Source organism: Typopeltis vanoorti, chromosome 24 (genome assembly GCF_054136105.1).
Source record: "Typopeltis vanoorti isolate ZY-2024b chromosome 24, IOZ_Tvanoo_1.0, whole genome shotgun sequence".
NCBI lineage: Eukaryota > Metazoa > Arthropoda > Arachnida > Uropygi > Thelyphonidae > Typopeltis > Typopeltis vanoorti.
In genome coordinates this window covers 41,311,736-41,332,393 of record NC_143572.1, presented here as the reverse complement: position 1 = coordinate 41,332,393, position 20,658 = coordinate 41,311,736, and the positions used below count along the sequence as shown (strand labels likewise).

The 20,658-nt window shown below is 34.6% G+C and overlaps 1 protein-coding gene across 1 annotated transcript in view; it reads left to right on the top strand.

Annotated features, from left to right (window-relative positions):
* The window catches only part of LOC150093127 (motile sperm domain-containing protein 2-like), a 227,228-nt gene that overhangs the window by 81,243 nt on the left and 125,327 nt on the right, over positions 1-20,658 (top strand). The window contains exons 3-4 of the mRNA XM_090414158.1: positions 1,863-2,009; positions 12,110-12,196. Coding sequence (XP_090270284.1) covers positions 1,863-2,009; positions 12,110-12,196 — 234 coding nt within the window. The remainder of the gene's footprint in view (positions 1-1,862; positions 2,010-12,109; positions 12,197-20,658) is intronic.

The window sequence follows — 20,658 nt, the reverse complement described above, 5'->3', positions numbered from 1 at the left end:
CTCGTATAAGTAAATATGACCTCTCCATTGCTTCTGCCTTAGTATCACCTCTTCTGGGTCTGGGTCCCACTGACGAGACCTCAATAAGGTCGAAACCGGTCTGGGTAGTGGCCCTTCCCTTAATCATAGCATTATACATCTCAGCAAGGAGATGTGCTTTGCATTATGGGAGATACTGAGACAAGGAGTGATGAGAGCTTGGTCCACCTTTACTACAAGTTGCCTCAGTCCTGAAGATACTCCAGGCACAAACTTTGTTTGCTTACACTTGGTTAGACTATAATAAATTCAGTTTAATCCTTTATCCAAGTGGAAAATAAACTTCCCACTCATTGACGATCTCTCTGGTTGGGATGCTGAATTAAAGAAAAAACTAAATATCTCTCATGCACATTAAGGTCTGTGGTTGAGTGTATTGTTTGTCATACATATGCGTTATCTGCGTTATCAACTTTACTTTCAGAGGAAAATCTTCCACTCGTATTAAGAGCACTTTAGACTTTAAAACCAAAATTTGTGATCTTTGTTTAAGTTCCTCTGATATGATCAGATTAATAGCATGTTGCTTTTTACCAACATTCCTTGGTAGGTATCATCTAAATACTAGAGAAAAATTTTGTATCTGATATTGTCAACTTTTTTGATTTGGTTATTTTATTTTTCATCATTACTTGGTCAGTCCTGTTTTTTTTTTTTCTAACAGAATCTTTTAAGCATAGTCAACAATTGCTGTCCAAACTATATTATACACAGTTCCTGCTGTCATAAGGGCAGCATTCACTAGATCTGATATTCCATGTTAGAGAATGCCAAACTTTAAAACCACCAGTTTCATCTCTGCTTTAGCTAAAAATTTCCTTATCATGCTTTAACTGCATTTATTTGCCTATCACTCTTCCAATTCTGATAACCTCTGACATCTCTGATCACCTGTCTCTAAAGCTTGATTTTCTTCACTCCAAAATATCCAAATACAGTAAGGTTATCATTTCATGGGGATGATTTAAACTTTAACAATTCAAACTAGGCTTTCCTTCTCCATTTTCACATATCAAGCTGATAAAGGTTGCCAGATTGATAGTTTTGCTGTTAGCATTAAACTAACACAAATAATCTATCTACCCACAGGAAACCACATAATCCTCACTATCCCATATCTGACATCCTTAACTAGTTCTCCTCCTAAATGCACTGTACATGTCACTTGTCTTGATAACTCTGACCATAACATCATCAAAGTTTCCTTCACCAGTCATTCTCAGTGTCACGTCCTTTGGCATTGCATTAATTAATGTCACGTGAGATGACTTCTGTGATTTCTAGCATCTCACTCTCTCCCTTTTTCTGTGATCTGATTACTGTTTCCATTCTAATCTAAACACATGTTCTGACTGAAGATCAAAAATAGTTTTAAATGGAATTAAGGCCCTTTATTTGTATTCCATCCAAAATCCCATCATAACCAAATCTTGGTTCTCCAGTAATGTGGATGTCAGGGCAGTTGAAGAAAACTAAAAGAAAAAAATCACGGTAATAACAATACTCTTAACTTCAGTTAGAAATCATCACAAATGTTTGAAATTTGATTATAATGTTTCATTTTTACTCTGATTTCTTTTGAAAATTGAAACTGAGGGTTTCAATTTTCAACTACACCCACCTGTCAGTCATGACAGGTGGGTGTGGGTGTAGTTTTCTCTTGTTTTGAATTAAAGATTTCATCAAATAGTAATTTCGTTTGATTTTTATGATGCATGTTGGTCCAAATTGTTTAATATTTTGGCCTATTATTTACAACCCATTTCCACAAAATCAAGACAACATAATTTTTAAAATAATATATTGCTTTTTATACTTGATAGATAAATATCATCCAGTAGATATTCAGAGAGTAAGAGAAGATGACCTATATTTAGAAAAGTTTTTACTTCATAAGAAAGGCAGTCTGGATGATGCCTTTGCCATGGTAAAGGAAGCTTTGGAATGGAGAAAAGAATTTGGTGTTAATGGTAAGGTGAGACTATTTGAAATTTTTTCTCAGATATTTTAAGTAGAATTCAGTTTGTGTGCATGCACACACACAAGTTTTATTTATTTATTTTTTTTAACTGGAGAGCATATGTTTCTTAGTAACAATTTATTATAACAGTGTTTCCTTAACTAATTCTGCAAACCTATATTTACACTTTTTTACAATTTGGCTAGGTGATAAGTACAGGTATCAGTACAGTCATCTATGTTTCTGAGTAGATGACCTGTGTGGATTTTTGGTAAACCATAGAAACAAGAGATGGACCTTATCAAAGCTGAGGCTTAATTCATACAACTTAATCAGAGAGAGTGCCATTTTGCCCATTTTCTTAAAATATGCTGGCTGAGGCTAGTGACTTGGGAGTGATTGTGGATAGGGAGTTGAAGTTTAGAGGGCATATTATGAAAGTAACCAAAACAGCACATCAGATTATGTTTGGATGCTTCGATTTTGTGGAGATAAGTGGAGAAGATCGAGAGGCAGGTGACAGATCGTGGCAGTTTTATAGAATATTCCCTATTGAGAATAGATTTGAAGTCTGTGGACTTCAAAAACTAGCGGATAGACTAAAAAGAGGAGATACGATAGATGATTATAAGTTGTTCAGGTTTGTAGGATTGACATTGAAGATGTTTTTTCAGTGCATAGCAGGAAGGAGAGAATAAGGGATCACCAGTGGAAATTGTAAGAGTGTGGTTAGCAGGAGTGTTAGGACTATATTTTTTGCTTAGAGAAGCGGTTGTGAATGCTTTATCAGTGAATGCATTTAAGGAGAAGTATGATAGGTATTTTACAGAGAACCTTATAAAAATGAATCAGATAAAACCATACAGAATAATAGAATAACTTCACTACTGATAATTTTGAACTACCAATAATCTATAAAGAAGTACATGAAGCTATATGCCAAATGGAAAATTGAAAAGCTCCAGGAGAAGATGAAATCCAAATTGAGTTAATAAAGATTGCTGGTGAAGAATTAACCAGTAACAAACCTTATCAATTTATTTATTGATAAAGGGAAAATGCCTATGATCTGGAATAATGCAGTATTAACATTAATTTATAAAAAAAGGAGATAAAGAAGCAGCCAAAAATTACGGACCAAGTAGCTTATTATCAGTTCTTTATAAAATACTTACAGAAAAAATAACTAACAGAATAAATACCTATTCTGGATTTAAAATAACCAGTAGAGCAGCAGGCTGGATTCCAAAATAAAATTTACCATATATATATATATGTACTGAGGCAAATCATGGAAATAACAGAATATCAAAAACCTCTGTTTAGCATTTATAGATTATGAAAAAGCCTCTGACAACAACAAAACTTCTGCAATAATAGCAACTCCAGAAAATCAATCCATATCAAGTGAATATGTGGAACTGTTAAAAGAAATACACAAAAATGGAACAGCAACTATAAGACAACAAATGGAAAGCAACAAGATCCCTATATAAAAGGGGAGATTCTATATCCCCTGAAATTTTTACAGCAGCACTTCAGGAGATGATTCAAAAATTAACTGGAGTTCCAAAGGCATGATAATAAAAAGTGAAAAATTTAACCAATTGAAGATGCATAGATGATATTGCATTAATTTCGAAATCAGCACAAAACCTACATGAAATAAATATACTGAACATAGAAAGCAAAAAGGTGGGTCTTAACGTTTGTTTTTTCTCTATTTATTTTATGTTCAACTGGTACTTAAGAGCAAAACAATAAAACTTGATGAGCCAATAGAAAGTCTCCTCTTATGTGTACTTGAGGCAACTTTTTGATATTGAAAGTGGATTACAGAGCGAAATTAAAAGAATACAGTTTGCCTGGTATTCATTTGGGAAATTGAACTACATCTTCAAAATAACTTTCCTGAAAGGTGAAGTATTCAACTAGTACATATTACCAGTACTCACCTGTGGCTCAGAAACATGGGCACTAACTAAACAAATGGAAAAATGAATACTGGTGATGGAAAGAAGGGAGAATCATCTTAGGAATAATGCTAATGGATAAAAAGAGGGGAATGGATCAGATCATAGACAAAAGTCTTAGATGCAATAGAAATGGTAAAAGCATCCAAATGGAGATGGGCAGGACTTCTGGCTTGAGGACAATAAATGGACAAAGTAACAGAATGGATACCAACTGGAAAAAGAAGACAAGAACACCCAAAAACAAGATGGGCAGATGAAATAGAAAAACTGGCTGGAATGGAAAGAGATGGATGGAAGAAGCAGAAGTGGGAAAATTGAAAGTTCATGGGGAGGCCTTCATTCAGCAGTGGATTGAAAATGGCTGAGAAAGATGATGATAGGTATTGTGTGAATAATGGATCTATCCTGATGATGAGTCTTCTGATTCCATGGCAATACCTGTATAATAATATGATATCCGATGATTGTGTTTGTATTGAGATTCTTCGATAGCCTAAGTATTTCCAGTTCATTGTATATTCCTACATCAGTTATTGTAACTAGGATGATAGTGGTCACTCAATAACACAAAACAGTGTTACTGAGTGACCTTGCATTGCTTCTCTCTCTGCCATCAGCTGAAGCTATTTCTCCAGAGTCAGTTTTTCCTTATACTTGCCACATGACAAAAAAACTTTTTGGGATTTCTATTGGCCTGCTCAACTAACTTCTTATAATCTGATTTTTCTTTCCTTGCCATGCTGGTTATACTTCTTGCCTATGCCTTGCACTGCTTGTGAGCTTGCTGTTCATCTTTTTTTTTTTTTTTATATACCCTCCACAGATTTTTTTTTTTGTGTGTGTTTACTACTTAATGATTCTACTCATTTATCCAAACCCTACCTGATTTATCCTCCTAATCTTGGGTATAGTCTGATAATGTGTCCTTCAGATATCCCTTAGCTATCTTCATCTCCTATATACTGTTAAGATCTTTCTGTTGTGGATTCTTATGCCATGACACTTTTCAAGCTGCCTCCATAGTTTTTCCTAATTGCCTGCCTTGTAGTTCCACATATACCTTTATAACTGAAAATTCCACATTTGTCAACCTCCCTAATCTCGGCTGCATAATCACTCTTACTTACAGGTGATATTTCTACCTTAGTTATTTCTGGTGACAGCAGAGGATCCAGTGACCTGTTTCAAGTGTAATTATCTCTTAGTAGATGAATACATTCCATTTCCTTCTTACTGTGTGATATTTCTTCCTTCTAAACTGTCCATGTAGTTGAATCCCCTTCCATAATTACTCAGCAATTATGCTGATGCATAGTATTATGCAGTTAAATACATGTGGATGGTATGAATTTGCTGATGCATGTCATCCACATTTTCTTTTGCATCAATGGCCTATTGCTTCAAGGATTGTGTATTTTGTCCTCTATATCACATAATTATCTCAGATGTGTTGCCTTTTGACATCTGTCTTCATAGTGACTTCCTGCTTAGGCTGAAATTCATCTGTCATCAGCAATACCTCTCTCCAAATCCTGTTCTCTCTGGTTTTGTCTGTCTTTTTGTGAAGGACAAGTATAATCATACTACATATGCTGCATATGGGATAAAATTGTGTTGAATACAGGGAGAAAAAAAAGAATAAGTTATTCCAAATCTGAAAATATTGTATGTTTTTAATTATTTTTCAGTAGTATTTGAGTGTTACTTTTGATGAGTGTTTACTAATGGTGTTCTGTGTATACTGTGAAGCCCTCTTAACAATTATGTTATACTGTGAAACTTATGAATAATTGTGTTTTGCTATTTTACATTAGTGTTCTAAGACTATTTTAATGGACAGTTATATTTTTCTGACCATTCATTATAATAGGACGTGCATTGCATAAACAATATTGCATCATGGCCTCTGTATGCAAGTAGCCTAGTTGTGAAGAGGCTACACCTACAAACTTTGTTTGCCTTGTGCTTGAGTTAAAACAAGAGTATAATTTTTTGTCTATTTTAATATTCTTGACAACCGAGCTGTATAACTGAGAGGAGACCTCCACATAGCCTTTAAAGGAATGCGGAGAACCGACCAGGGCTTCTGACCTAATGTCCAATCCTCACCTTCTCGTGGTGCACCCTGTTGGGTATCTACTTTGATACTGAACGAACGAGGATGGGCTGGCAATTTGGGATTTAGCCGACCAAATTGTATTCTTATTGGTTAAACCAAAATAAAAAATGATGGTACAACATGACAAAATTTCATGCCGGCTGGGGCGTCGCCCGGTTAAACAAGGCCCCCGTTGTTTTCGCCAGGGAACCAGGGCAAACAGCGAAAAGTCAGCTACTGGAACAAATCTGAAAACAAACCCCAACTCAACATCACCAGAGTTAAAGATTGGTACTATCAATGTAAGAAGCCTGAATGGCAAAGAAATGGAGCTAGCTGAGGAATTAGATAAGTACCAGATCGACATAATAGGGGTGACTGAAACAAAAAAGACCAAAACTGGTGAGCTCTTTCTGAGCAATAAATACAAAATGTTATATTCAGGCAATAACAATCAAGGAAAAGAAGGAGTAGCCATAGTATTCAACACAAAATACGAGGCTAATCTTCTTGAATGGCAGTCAGTCTCAAGTAGAGTAATGTGGGCAAATATGAGAATGGGGAACTGGACAATGAGACTTATTTGTGCCTATGGTCCCACAGAAGGTTCTACTAAGGTAGAAGTGGAGGAATTTTTTGAGGCTTTAGAAAAAGCAACTGACACAATGAAAAAGGAAAAATTGGTCCTTGTTGGGGATCTAAATAGTAGAGTAGGAAATGATTGTGAGACATACAAAAATATTTTGGGAAAATTTGGAGAAAAGAGCAAAGCTAATAATAATGGCAAATATCTGTTGGATTTCTGCTCAGGACATGGACTGGTTATTACTAACACCATGTTCCAACATAAAAATGTGCACAAATTCACATGGAGAGAAGAGGCTAGGAATAAGAAAAGTCTCATTGACTATGTTATTGTTGATAGTGATGTTTTCTCCCTGGTGCAGGACACCAGAGTGTACAGAGGATTTGAAATTGGAAGTGATCACTATTTAGTCTTGAGCAGGATAAAATTGAATTTCATATTGAAAAGAATAACATGTAAGAAAGTTTTAAAGCGAATAAAAGTTGAGCAGCTCTCAGATGTAAACTGTAGACTAAAATACAGAAATATTATTGAAATGAAAATGAAAGAGTTTGAGAACAGGAATCAAACCTTGGAGATTCAGTGGCAAACTCTGAAGGAAACATTGATTGATTCTGCCAGAGAGGCATGTGGTGAGGTTGTGTGCAAGGATAAAAAAAATCAGAACTCCCTGGTGGACACAGGAAGTTAAAGAGGCAGTGAAGGAAAAGAAGAAAGCATATCAAAAGTTCCTGTCAAATAAGTCAGCTTTTACTCTTACAGAATACAGAGACAAATGTAAGAAAGCTAAACAGTGTGTAAAACTAGCTAAACAAAAGTCATGGGAGGACTTTGGCAAGAATATAGAAAATAAATATCAAGAAGGTGGCAAAATATTCTGGAGGTTGTTGAAGAAGCTTAGGAATGGAGGAAAGAGTGCTGTAAAAGGAATTAGAGATGATAAAGGTGAAATGAAAACAGGAGAAAAAGATATCCTTGAAGTATGGAGTAATTACTTTGAAAAACTGCTAAATGAAACAAGCAGTGATGACAGCACAGTGATAAAAAACACTGACCAGGCATGCAGTCAGGAATACATATCCATACTTGAAGTAGAAAAAGCCATCAAAGGCTTGAAATGTGGAAAGGCAGCAGGAGTAGATGATATTCGTCTAGAAATGCTGAAGTATGGTGGTATAAGAGTCTTACAGTGGCTGCACTGCATAGTTCAGAAAGCCTGGACAGAGGGACGAATTCCCGATGATTGGAGTAGAGCTCTCATAGTACCCATATATAAAAAGGGAAATAAAACAGAATGTGAGAATTACAGAGGTATTTCCCTACTGAGTGTTCCTGGCAAGATCTATGCAAGTATACTTGAGAAACGGTTGAGAAGAATTGTGGAAGAAAAGCTCGGTGAAGAACAAGCTGGATTCAGGCCAAATAGAGGCTGTCAGGATCAGATCTTCACTTTACGACAAATAGTCGAGAAAGCATGGGAATATAACAAAGATCTGTATTTAAGTTTTGTCGATTTGGAAAAGGCATATGACAAGGTGCCAAGAGAGAAGCTATTCAATATGCTGCAGTTATATGGTGTCAATGGGGCATTATATCAAGCAATACTTAGTATTTATTTGAGTTGTGAGTCAGCAGTTAGAATTGAAGGAAGTACAGGAAGATGGTTTAATATTAAATCTGGTGTGAGACAAGGATGTACATTATCCCCTCTGTTATTCATTATCTATATGGATCACATTATGAAGGAATGTGGTATTAAACCTGATATCAAAATTGGAGATGTTAATGTCAGCTCTTTGCTTTATGCGGATGATGTTATACTTCTAAATAAATCCGCTACAAGTCTGCAAGATTCTCTGACTAAATTGAATAGCTGTTGTAATAGATATGGCATGAAGGTCAGCAATAAAAAGACAAAGACGATGAAAATAGGCAGAATCATTGAAAATGTCAACTGTGTTGTGAATGGAGAACCTGTGGAACAAGTAAAACATTTCAGCTACTTAGGCACAATTTTTACTGAAGATGGTAAACTAAATATAGAAATAGACAACAGAATCAGCAAAGCTGGTATCGTGGGAAGTCAATTGAATAAATTCATATGGAATAAGAAAGAAATTAGTCGGAACACTAAATTAGCTGTATACAAGACTGTGTTCAAACCAATTTTAATTTATGGATCTGAGAGCTGGGTCAGAAGTAAAACACTTGACCAAAGACTAGAGACCGCAGATATGAGAGTCCTGAGAAAGATTAGAGGCGTGAACAGATGGCATCAATGGCAATGTCATATTAAAAATGAGGATATTAGGAAAGAACTTGACATTGTCAGCATCCAGGAATGCGTTAACAGAGCTAATCTCAGATGGTATGGTCACTTAAATAGAATGGGAGAGGAAAGATTAGCAAAACAAGTGTTCTCTGCCAGGTTGGCAGGAAAACGACCCAGAGGAAGACCAAGATATAGGTGGATTGATACGGTACAAAGTGCCTTAGATGATAGAAATATAAGATCTGATAATGTTGGAGTCTTGACAAGTAACAGACTGATTTGGAGGAAAATTGTAGATAGGAAGTTAGTAATGATGTAATTTTTTCATGTAGTACTGTCATATCCTGTACACCCCTTGAGGGTACATGGCAGGAATTTGATGATGATGATGACAACCGAGCAAAAAAAAAAACTTTCAAAAAAAAAAAATAATAATTAAAGAAATTTAATGCTTAAAAGCCAAGAGATACCAAAATAGTTTTTTGCATTTATGAACAATCTGGTCCGTCTTAATATGAACATTAGCTATAATCTATCTGATTGTCACTCTTCAGCTATTCAACTTTGGCATGCACAAGATCATGCCCATGTGAATGCATCCAACAATGCTATGGCATCCAGAATGCTTTCAATGTTCAGCAGTATGTTTACAAGTTAATTTATAGCTCTTGTTCTCTTATAATGTATATTGTTATATTTCTCTTTTCATATTATGCACCTGATGAAGTCTTCTAAGAAGACTAGTTGTGCATTCAAATAATAGTTTTTTTTAAAAAATATTTTGGTATCTCTTGCCATCTAGTAATTAAATTTCTTTAATTATGTCATATAGCTGAGTAAATCCATTGCATCAAATATATGGTCAACCCAGAAATGTAGCAGAACAATATGGCCTGGTAAAATAGATATCATTAGATTGATGACAGGAAAGCTTTTAGCAAATCTGATGTCAAGTAGTAATTTTTCTGGAAACAACTAAGTTCATTAAAAACCCTGTGAATTATGATAGACCTGTTGGACTAGTTGTGAATAAAAATATTAGTGCACTTCCTTGGCTTTTTTCATTGAAAGTACTAATTAGATTGCTATTAGGAATGCAACTCTCACATTACATAACATGAACAAGTGATTGATTTTTTTATATTATTCTTTAGGTCCTTTCAATTTGTCTTTGAAGTGCATAGATAATGCTTGCTTGAGTTAGCAAAACATTAGCATGTAAATAATTAGTTTAATAAATGTATTGCATTCTTACTATTACCAGAAAACTTCACTTTGCATGCTACTAACAGCTATGGAAATTTGACTACAGTGTTATCAGGTCATCATGGAAATAGTGTCAAGTTCTCCTCCCTAATTTATACCACGTTACTTTTATGAGGATGGTCTGAAAAGTTCTCTGCCTCAACCATAGATGGCAACACTATTGGCAAGATTTTTTTTTTTCTTTCTAAGTTTGTACATCTGTCATAAGCATCCATGTGAAATTGTAAGTCATTCATTTTCTACAGCTGTATAAAACAAACTACTTGATAGTTTGTTTTATACAGCTTATACAGACAACACTTTTATAAGCAAAAGCGTTGTCTGTATCCCTTGAAATGGATAAAATTCAATATCGTGTGGTTATAAAATTCTTTGTAAAAGAAGGTTTAAGCCAGCGCTTCCCAAAATGTGGGCTGCAGCTTCCTTGGGAGCGTTTAGTTTTGTTGAGAGGGGCCGTGAAATAACGAAAACAAATTATAAATATTTTAAGACTAAGTGTGGCATGTCAAATGTGCATGTAAGATGCTAAAAATGTAATATTTGCATTTGATTTTTGCAATATTCAGTATATGTTTTGTATTGAATATAAATATAATAATATGTTGGTATTACGATTTTTTTCTATGGGGGCTGTGAAATATATTAATTTTTCCGAGGGGGGGGGGGGCTTTACATCCATAAGTTTGGGAAGCACGGGTTTAAACACCAAAAGAAATTCATTCTAAGTTCATAAAAGTTTATAGGCACTTTTCTCCTTGTTTTTGATAATTAAGAAATGGGCTACTGAGTTTAAATGTGGCTGTACCAGCCTTGAAGATGATCCACATGAAGACATCCAAAAAGTGTAACAACACCAGAAATCATTGAAGTGCACGATATGGTATTGGATGACCGATGAGTCAAAGTGCGTGAAATTGCTGAGACTATAGGCATTTCAAAAGAGTGTGTGGGATTTTTTGTATGAAGAATTGCAAATGAAAAAGCTTTTGTGCAAGATGGGCACCATGCTTGCTCACAGCAGATCAAAAATGCACTCGCATGAAAATCTCTGAACAGTACTTAGTGTTTTTAGCAAGAATGAAACTGATTTTGTTTGTCAATTTATTATTATCGATGAGACTTGGATTCACCATTACACACCAGAATCCAAACAGCAGTCAAAATAGTGGACAGAAGCTGGTTGTTCAGTGCCAAAGAAGACAAAGTTGGTTCCATCGACAGGAAAGGTCATGGCATTGGTGTTTTGGAATGCTAAAGGCATTTTGTTTATTAATTATCTTGAAAAGGGTAAAACAACAACCGGGGAATATTATTCTGATCTTTTAACCAGACTAGATGAAAATATTAGTGAGAAAAGACCCAGTTTGCAGAAGAAAAAAATCATCTTTCATCGGGACAATGCACCTGCCCCCAAAGGTGTTTTGGCAATGGGAAAATTAAGGGTTCTGCTCTATGAATTGTTGGAACCCTATTCCCTAGATTTGGCTCCCTCTGACTTCTATCGCTTCCCAAAACTAAAACTCTTCCTCTGCAGTCAGAGTTTTTCTTCAAATCAAGATGCGATTGCAGCTGTAGAGGGGTATTTTGCAGATCTTACTGAGAACCACTACAGGGATGGGATAATGGCGATGGAGCATTGCTGGAATAGATGTATTAGTCTTAAAGGAGATTATGTTGGAAAATAAAAATAATTTTGAAATTATAAATTCGTTTTTTTTTTCATTGTTAGGCCAAGAACTTTTCAGACCACTGTCATATGTATGTGGGTATAGGAGGAGCAACACTTTCAACACTTAGTTTAAAATGAGTGTATTAGTAAGGTGGATTTTTTTTACTGGAAAAAAAAAAAAAAACCTATTGTAAAATTAATAAGACAAATATTGCTTTGCATTTGCAATTTTCTTGATTTCAGATGTTACTCAAGAAAGTATTCCTGTAGAATTTTTTAAAGCTGGTGCTGTCTTTCCATATAATACAGACAAAGAAGGAAACTCCATCCGTAAGTAAATAAGTTTTTGTTTTCATTTTCCTATAAATTTTAAGCATAAAATTAATTTCAGTGCTAGATGAATTAAAAACAAGTTAGTTATTAAACAGGTATTCTCCATATCACTTATGAAAATACTTTCACTGTGTGCACTTAAATTAATTCATTCTGATTAATTTTTTTCTTAGTTATATCGACTTAAATTATTTTCAAAACATCCTACTTAGTAGTTAAAATTGTTTTTCAGCAGTCTCTATTTTCAACTATAGAGTGTGGTATAAAGTAATGAATGGTTTTTTTTTTCCAAAGTAGTAACAAGAATTACAGTAGAATTAACTTTCAAGAAATGAAATAATTGACAATGTTACTACTTGGGTATCTCAGTAGTGTGAGAGCTCATTGAGGGATCGTTGATTCCAACTCAGTGTTGCCATAACTTCTGTTTATTTTTATTTTTTAAAATCTGCTCACCGTTCCAAATTTTGGTTCTTTAAGTGACCTCCCTAGATCTGTTGTCCTTACCTCTTTGACAACACTTAACTAATATTTCTCATGTTTCTTACAGGTATTTTTATTTACTCTAACTTTATAACTGAATTTTTAGTATGTACTTGGGATGAGTTGTCTGAAAAATGAAACACCCAGTTATGGGACAGTAAAGACACTGCTACCTCTGTACAAGACCAACTAAGGCCTTCAGTTAAATGCTGAAAAATCCCTTTTATTTAAGAAAAGAGATCTGTAGATTAGCTGTCAAAGAGAAACACCGAGCCTGCTGAGGGGTTTCTTAAACAGTTTGAGGTTGTGGTCCTTTGGAAAAATAGTGTGAGGAAAGCTGTTCAGAGGAGCAGAGATAGATGGAGTGAGAGAGGAAAATGAGATGTTGGTTAAAGCTTGAAACTGAAGTGTATAGATGTTGATTAGCAGCTGCTTGTATTTTTACATATCTAGAGAAAAGTAGAGGAATGATATGGATAATTAGAAACAGTCCTTGTGGAAATACAGTGGTATCTCGCTAATCTGAACTAATAAAAACCGTGCTCGTTTGGATTAGCGAATTTCACCCCAAGAGACAATAACTAGCAGTTAAGACAAAAATAATCAGATTCTAATGATACATCAATTTAATTCTATAAATAAAAGAAGTAACTGATAGAAAAAAAAGCTACTGTAATGTAAAATTTAAAAAACAATACAGTACACAAGTTTATTTTAGTAAAAAATTTAGTTCTGTATGTACCTATATTGTTGAGGATTCCAATTTAATAAAATTGCATACTTCAGTACATAACTTAATTTGCATAAAAATATCACTTTCTTGTACACAACACAAAATGAAGTTTCACAAAATAACACACAAAAAATTTTTTTATTTCTTTGTAAAAGAAGTCGCTGATTTTCTTTTGCTTCTTAGAAGCTAAACTTTTTTTGAATGCTTCTTCTCAGAGCTGCATTAGCAACAAAATTTTGTGGAATGGCTTATCATTTTGCTTAGCCCATTCTATACTAAAGCTTATCATATTAAAACTGTCAACTGCCTCTTCATGTTTCACTTTTTTTTCTTAGAGTTCTTTATCATCATCATTGTCTTCTAATTCATTCTGTAGCGTCATATTTATAATTTGATTCCAAATTCGGTGATTCATGCCTACAATACAGTACAGTATAAAAAAGCAAACATGAACACACACAATAAATCAAAATAGGCCTACAATATAACTGTACAATCGACAGTATGAAAAAAAAATACTGTACTGTAATAATAATAAAATAAATAATGATAGTTAAAATAATAATTATTAAATAAAAATAATAGTGCACAAAATAATATGTAATAAATAAAACTTTTTTTCTTTCAAACTTTAGTTCGGATTACTTGAGGGTTCGGACTAAAGAGGTTTGGATTAGCGAGATACCACTGTACTTATGAATATGGTGATATAAACAGAACATCTACAAAAAAAAAAAAAAAGGTTTTATGTGACTCCCATCATGAAACGTTGTAAAGCTGTAGTACTGTGGTGAACTAAAGAATTTCTTAATTTAAATTTTGTTTATTATTATTATTTTGTACTTTGTCTCTTTACATAATCAAGAAACCCTGTGCTAGAGACCAAACATGAAACGTTTATTAGAGGCCTTTTAAAAAAAAAAAAAAAAAAAAAAAAAAAGAGAGAGAGAGAAAAAAAAAGAACGGCAGTGGTCTCACTCCAGACAATGAAATTCATTTTTTACCTAAGAACAAAGCCCACAGTGGGCATATATGTTTGCAGTTTGAATCAACAGTCTGTTGGGTGGAGAGCCAGAATATTGAGAGATGATTAATCAGCCTGCTTAATCATTTATTAAGCAGGCTGCCTGCTTTTTTTTTATGTGAATCTCTGTGAAAACAATTTTATGTGAAAGCAAACTTATAGTATGCTAATACCATGGATGGCTAAGGTCTATATCAGTTGTCCAACATCTGTAAGCCAAAGAAACAATTTGTTTTTCTGTAAGTTGATGATTACCTTGATGGACCTGTGATTTCAGTCAGGATTTCTCCTTGACTGCAGGTCGTAAAGAGTCCAGCTATTCCTGTCTTGGGCCTTTCTTCTTCATTTTCTTCCGACTTTCTTAATCATTGGGTCTTCCACCTTAAGGCTGGTCTTTCAGGTTTTCTTTTGGTATCTCTCAGATACTAGTTTGTAACTCGGTCACTAAAATATTTAATATCTGTAAATCTAATAGTCATTTTACTGACTGTTTTCATACCATATTGGTTATAGCAGTTATTCTGTGTAGTTAAGGAATCCTGAAGATTTGTACTAGATTTATTTATTATTAAGTGAGACCTCTAGAGAGTTAGGGACTCGTCGAGAGAGGCCACATACTACATGCACCAGCTATCATACTTATTCTTGAATTCATTCACACTGCTTGCACACACAGCATCCAATGGCAATCCATTCCAATCATGCACCACCCTATGAGAAAAAAATCTGGCCCTTGCCCTCTTAGTGGCATTTATTCTTAGCTTCCAAGGATGCCCTCTTGTCCTTTCTCCACCCTCCATAAAATGAAAAATTTCAACTGAAATTCTGTATGACCCTTTCAGAAGTTTATAAGTCTAAGTCATATCACCTCTTTCTCCTGTTTCTAGTGTCTGCCGTCTACAAATTCTCAATCTTTCTTCATAATCAGTATTCCACAATCCTGATATCATTTTTAACACTCTGCACTCTTTCCACTGTAACAGAACTTTGAAGTATAACATCATCTGCACAAAAAGCTGGGATTTAGCATCTCCAATTTTGATATCAGGCCTAATGCCACTTTCTTTGTAATGTGATCCATATAGATGATAATGCTAGCAGAGATAATGTGCATTCTTGTTTCACTTGATTTTACATCAAATCATCTTGTACTTCCTTTAGTTCTAACTGATGACTTGCAACTCACTATACATTATGTATTGCTTGATATATTGTCCCATTTACATCATTAAAATTATAGCATTTTGAATAGCTTTTCTCTTGGTATCTTGTCATATACCTTTTTCCAAATCTATAAAACTGAACTACAAATCTTGTTATAGTTCTGTGATTTCTTAGCTTTTTGCCTTAAAGTGAAAATCTGATCCTAATAACCTATATTCCCACCTTTTATTTTCGATGATACTTTCTACCTCAAGTATTAATGTGTTATTGACTGCATTCCTGTTGAATATTTTCTACCTCTGCTCTCATTGACTTATTTCATTTAGCAGTCTTTCCAAGTAATTAGTCCAGACATCTATATCTTGATCTTTAGTTTTCATATTGTGTTAATCATCTCTGATTCCTTTTACTGTACTCTTTCCTCCATTTCTAAGCTTTTTCAACAGTCTCCAGAATCTTTTTTGCCTTTTGATTTACATCTTCTTGATATTTTCTATATTCTTAAAATTTTCACATGACCTTTTTCTTTAGCTAATGTTAAAGTTCGTTGCTTTGCTTTCTTATATTTTTCTTTGTATGTTTCCAGAGCACAAGCTGTCATGCCAGTAACTTTGAATATGCTTTCTTCTTTTCTATGACTACCTCTCGTTTCCTTGAGTCCATTATGGAGTTCTGATTTTTTTTTTTTTTTTTTTTTTTTTTTTTTTGTCCTCTTGGATTTCATCACATGGCTCTGATTGAATCCATTCAAAATTTTCTTCTGTCAGTGAGTCTCCAAGAGATTTAGTTATCGTCTTTAAACGCATTCATTTTTTTTTTCTTGAATAATATTTGTGTATTTGAGGTTACAGTTGAAAGCTGCTTGACTTTGATTTCTTTATAGTATGATAGTCAGTTTTATCCTTCCTAAAACTAAATGGTGATTGCTTCATATTTCAAATGACATTATCCACCAATAATAACATAATCCATGGGACTTATTTCTTGTCTTCTTTCCCTGTGAATTTTTGCATGTCTTTTATGCTGAAGCATGATGTTAGAAATGATGATAATGACTACTCCACATCCTGAAGAGAAATCCAGCAATTACTTTCCATTATTATTAGCTTTGCTCATTCTTCCAAATTTTCTCAAAAACATTTCTGTGTTTGATGTTCATTTCCTAGTCTATTTATATCAAGGACCATATTTCTTTTTCTTTATGGTGGTTGCCTTCTCTAATAACTTGTATTTCTCCACTTCTTCAGTAGGAACCTTGGGACCATAGGCACAAATGAATCTGATTGTCCAGTCTCCACTTTGATGTTTGTATATGTCACTCTACTTGATACTGCCTGCCATTTAAGGTTATCTTTATGTTCAGTGTTGAACATTATAGCTACTCCTTCATTTTCCTGTTCATTATTGTCTAAATATAGCATCTGATAATGGTTAGAACAACATCTGCTTTTTAATAATACCAATTATACCAACATGGTACTTTTCTAATTCTTTTGCCATTTCCACTTCTTATTCCCTCTGATGGCACCTCTTTTTTTCATTCTACTGATGTCAGTTGTAGTTTGTCCACTGCCTGATTAAACTTGGACTTGTTTAATCAGGCAGTGCCTCAGCTGGCATGGAATTTCATCATTGTATTATTATCATTTTGTTTTGATTTAAGCCAATATAGAATACAATTTTGTTTACTCACTCCAAAATTGCCACACCATTTTCATTTATTTATTATCCAGGTAGATACTGTTAATGGGGTACACTGTGAGATTGTGTGGACTACGCATATCCTTGCTTATCTTTGTGCCACATAAGCAGATATCTGTTTCTTCCAAATACTTCTGTTTTATACATGTATGAGCAATTCTGCTTCTTGTGCTCCCAACCAGCCATTTTTCTTTCTTTTTCTGTCATTCTCTGTCAAGTTGATTTAGTTTTTGCCTTTTGGGATTCCATGTCAAAGCTATTCTTGGAAACTCTGCTGTTCGTTCTCAGTATATATCCAATCCATCTCCATCTGCTTTTTTTTATTTAATTGGTAATACTTTCTTTGCTCAGTTAGTTTACATAATTCATTTTTTGTTATACATTGAGACCCAAATATTTTTGATATTTTATGTGAACATTTTGTATAAATAGTTTTCAATGTAGCTTTGTGTTGTTTGGTAAAGGTAAAATTACTTGTATCTGATTCATATAATAATAACATGGCTTTAACATCACTATTGAAGATCTTTAATTTTCTTAATTAAATCATCTTAATTAAAACATCTCCAATTTTGATATCAGGTTTAATACTGCTTTCCTTCATAATGTGATCCATATAGATAATGAATAACAGAGGGGATAACGTATGCTCTTGTCTGACACCAGATTTAATATCAAACCATTTTCCTGTACTTCCTTCAATTCTAACTGCTGACTTGCAACTTAAATAAAGATTAACAATTGCTTAATATAATGCATCATTGACACCATATAACTATAGCGTTTTGAATAGCTTTCCTCTTGGTACTGTGTCATGTGCCTTTTACAGGTCTACAAAACTTAAATACAGATCTTTGTTATATTCCCACAATTTTTCAGCTATTTGTTGTAAAGTGAAAATCTAAACCTTACAGCCTCTATTTGGGCTGAATCCATCTTGTTCTTCACCAAGCTTCCCTTCAACAATCCTTCTCAACCATTTCTGAAGTATCTTTATATAAATCATACCAGGGACACTCAGTAAGGAAATACCTGTGTAATTCTCACATTCAGTTTTATTTCCCTTTTTGTATATGGGTATTATGAGAGCTACTCCAATCATCTTCCAGATGATTAGAATAGAGACATCATGTGAGACTTTTATACTGCTATACCTGATCATTTCTGGTCTAATATCATCTAGGTCTGCTGCCTTTTTACATTTCAGACTTTTGATGGTTTTTTTACTTCAAGTATGGATATGTATTCCTGATTGCATGCCTGTTTAGTGTTTTTTTACCACTGTGCTGTCACTGCTTGTTTCATTTAGTAATTTTTTGAAGTAATTACTCCATACATCAAGGATATCTTTTTCTTCAGTTTTCATGTCACCTTTATCATCTTTAATTCTCTAATGTAATTCTCCTGTTTTAGATGACCTCATTGGATACAATGGATAGTATTTTGGATTTTGTGTGTGATTTTGGCAATAGTTAGTCTTTTAAATATTGTATGATGGCTGCGATTGGTAGGTGGTGTTCATTGTAGCTATAATTCTGTATTTATTATATTTTTTGTTTCTTGTGTGCTTTGAGTGCAAGCGAAATGTAAGATGGCACAAAAGATGAATGCAATTGCTGGATGCTTTGAAAATGATGAGATGCCGTGAATGTGATATCTATGCCCGCTACTTCTTGCATTGAATGCAAGAAGTAGCGGGCAAAAGATCGTGGATGTAGTTACAAGAGATGATGGTACAGCTGACTGCTTGAACAGTAATGGTATGACAGTGAGTTAGTGGTGATAAGCGATATGAGATCCAGCGGTAAGTTGGTGGTGGTGAGCAGCAAGACAGTGGATTGTAAGTCAGTGAAAATGTGACTGGCATAAATGGCACTTAAAAACTAATTCAAGATATAAAAGCAGAGTTGGCAAAGATGAGGCAAGAGATTAAACATATGAGGAATGAACTGAGGAGAATTACAGATTTGCATGGGAATGTGAAGAAGAATGGGGCAGAAAATTTGAAACATCAAATGATTTGAGAGTTGCAGTGTATGGAGATTTGATAAGAGGTGTTGTGAATGAGGTCTGTTTTCTGGGAGATAGAATGAGCAGGATGGTTGAAGCATTGGAGGAGTACATGAGCAAAAGAGTTGGTAGTGGTAGTTGGCACAAATGATCTGACTGGCAGCAAGAAAAATGTAAGGAGAGATGTCATGAGGCTGTTAAGGAGAGTGAAAGATAATATTCTGGTAGGTAAGATAGTCAGCATGTTTCCCAGGTATGATAATGAGTTGAAGGCAAGCAAAGATTTTGAATGATATGCTAGTAGAACTGTGTGTGTGCAGAGAAAGGAGTTCATTTTGTGAATGTGTGGGATGAGCTTGAGGGGCAGACAAAGCTGTATAAATTTGTATAATCAAATGATGGGCTACATTTGAATGGATTTGGTGTGAGTCAATTGGAAAAACTGTTGCTGTGTGAGAGAGAGAGAGAGAGAGAGAGAGAGAGAGAGAGAGAGAGAGAGAGAATGATTGAAGTGAATGTAAGACATGAGGAAGCAAGATGTATTGTGGAAGAGCAGGAGAGTAAGGTGGGCAAGTTTGTGAATGAAGAGGTGAGTGACACAAAAATAGGAGAAAGAACACAAAGTGGACAGGGAAACAGGGGAGGCCACAGTGGACAGGGCAACACTGCATGAAAAGTGTAGATGATGGTTTCAGGAGTAGATGTGTGGGTGTACAAGAAAGAAGATAGTCAAAGATGTGGGGGTGATATTTAGATCTAGGGAGGGGTATAATATCAGTGCTGAGAGACAGGAATGGAGTGTGTAGAATCATATCCGAGAAGCAGGGTTAGTGGGACTTGTTATAGAAACAGAAAGCTAGTGTATGTTTACAAATACCAGACGTATTCGAAAAAAGGGGAATGAAATTGTAGTGTTGATAGAGTTCATTCACCCAAAAATTGTTATAAGTGAGACATGGTTGGGGATATGTTGTCTTTTGCAAAGACAAAGCAAAAAGGAAGGAGTAGTGTTATTGAAGGAAGAGGTGAGATGTTATTGAGACATAAGTTGGTAAGGGGTAATTACCAGATTAATGTGGAGGAGATTTTTCATAGAATCTGGAGATGCAGAGTCATCCCTGGAAGCTGTATAAAATGGGTGTTAGCAAGGGAGTGAGGAGTAATTTTTTGCATGGAGAGTGATTGAAATGTATTGCCTGAGAGTGTGGTGAGTGCAAGAACAGTAGATGTATTTAAGTCGTAGTACAATGAGCTGTGCATGTGAGAGTAGAGTGTTAACCCATCGTAGGAGAGAGACTCCTATGATGAGTCTCCTGACTCCATGGAGGTCTGTGTTGATGATAA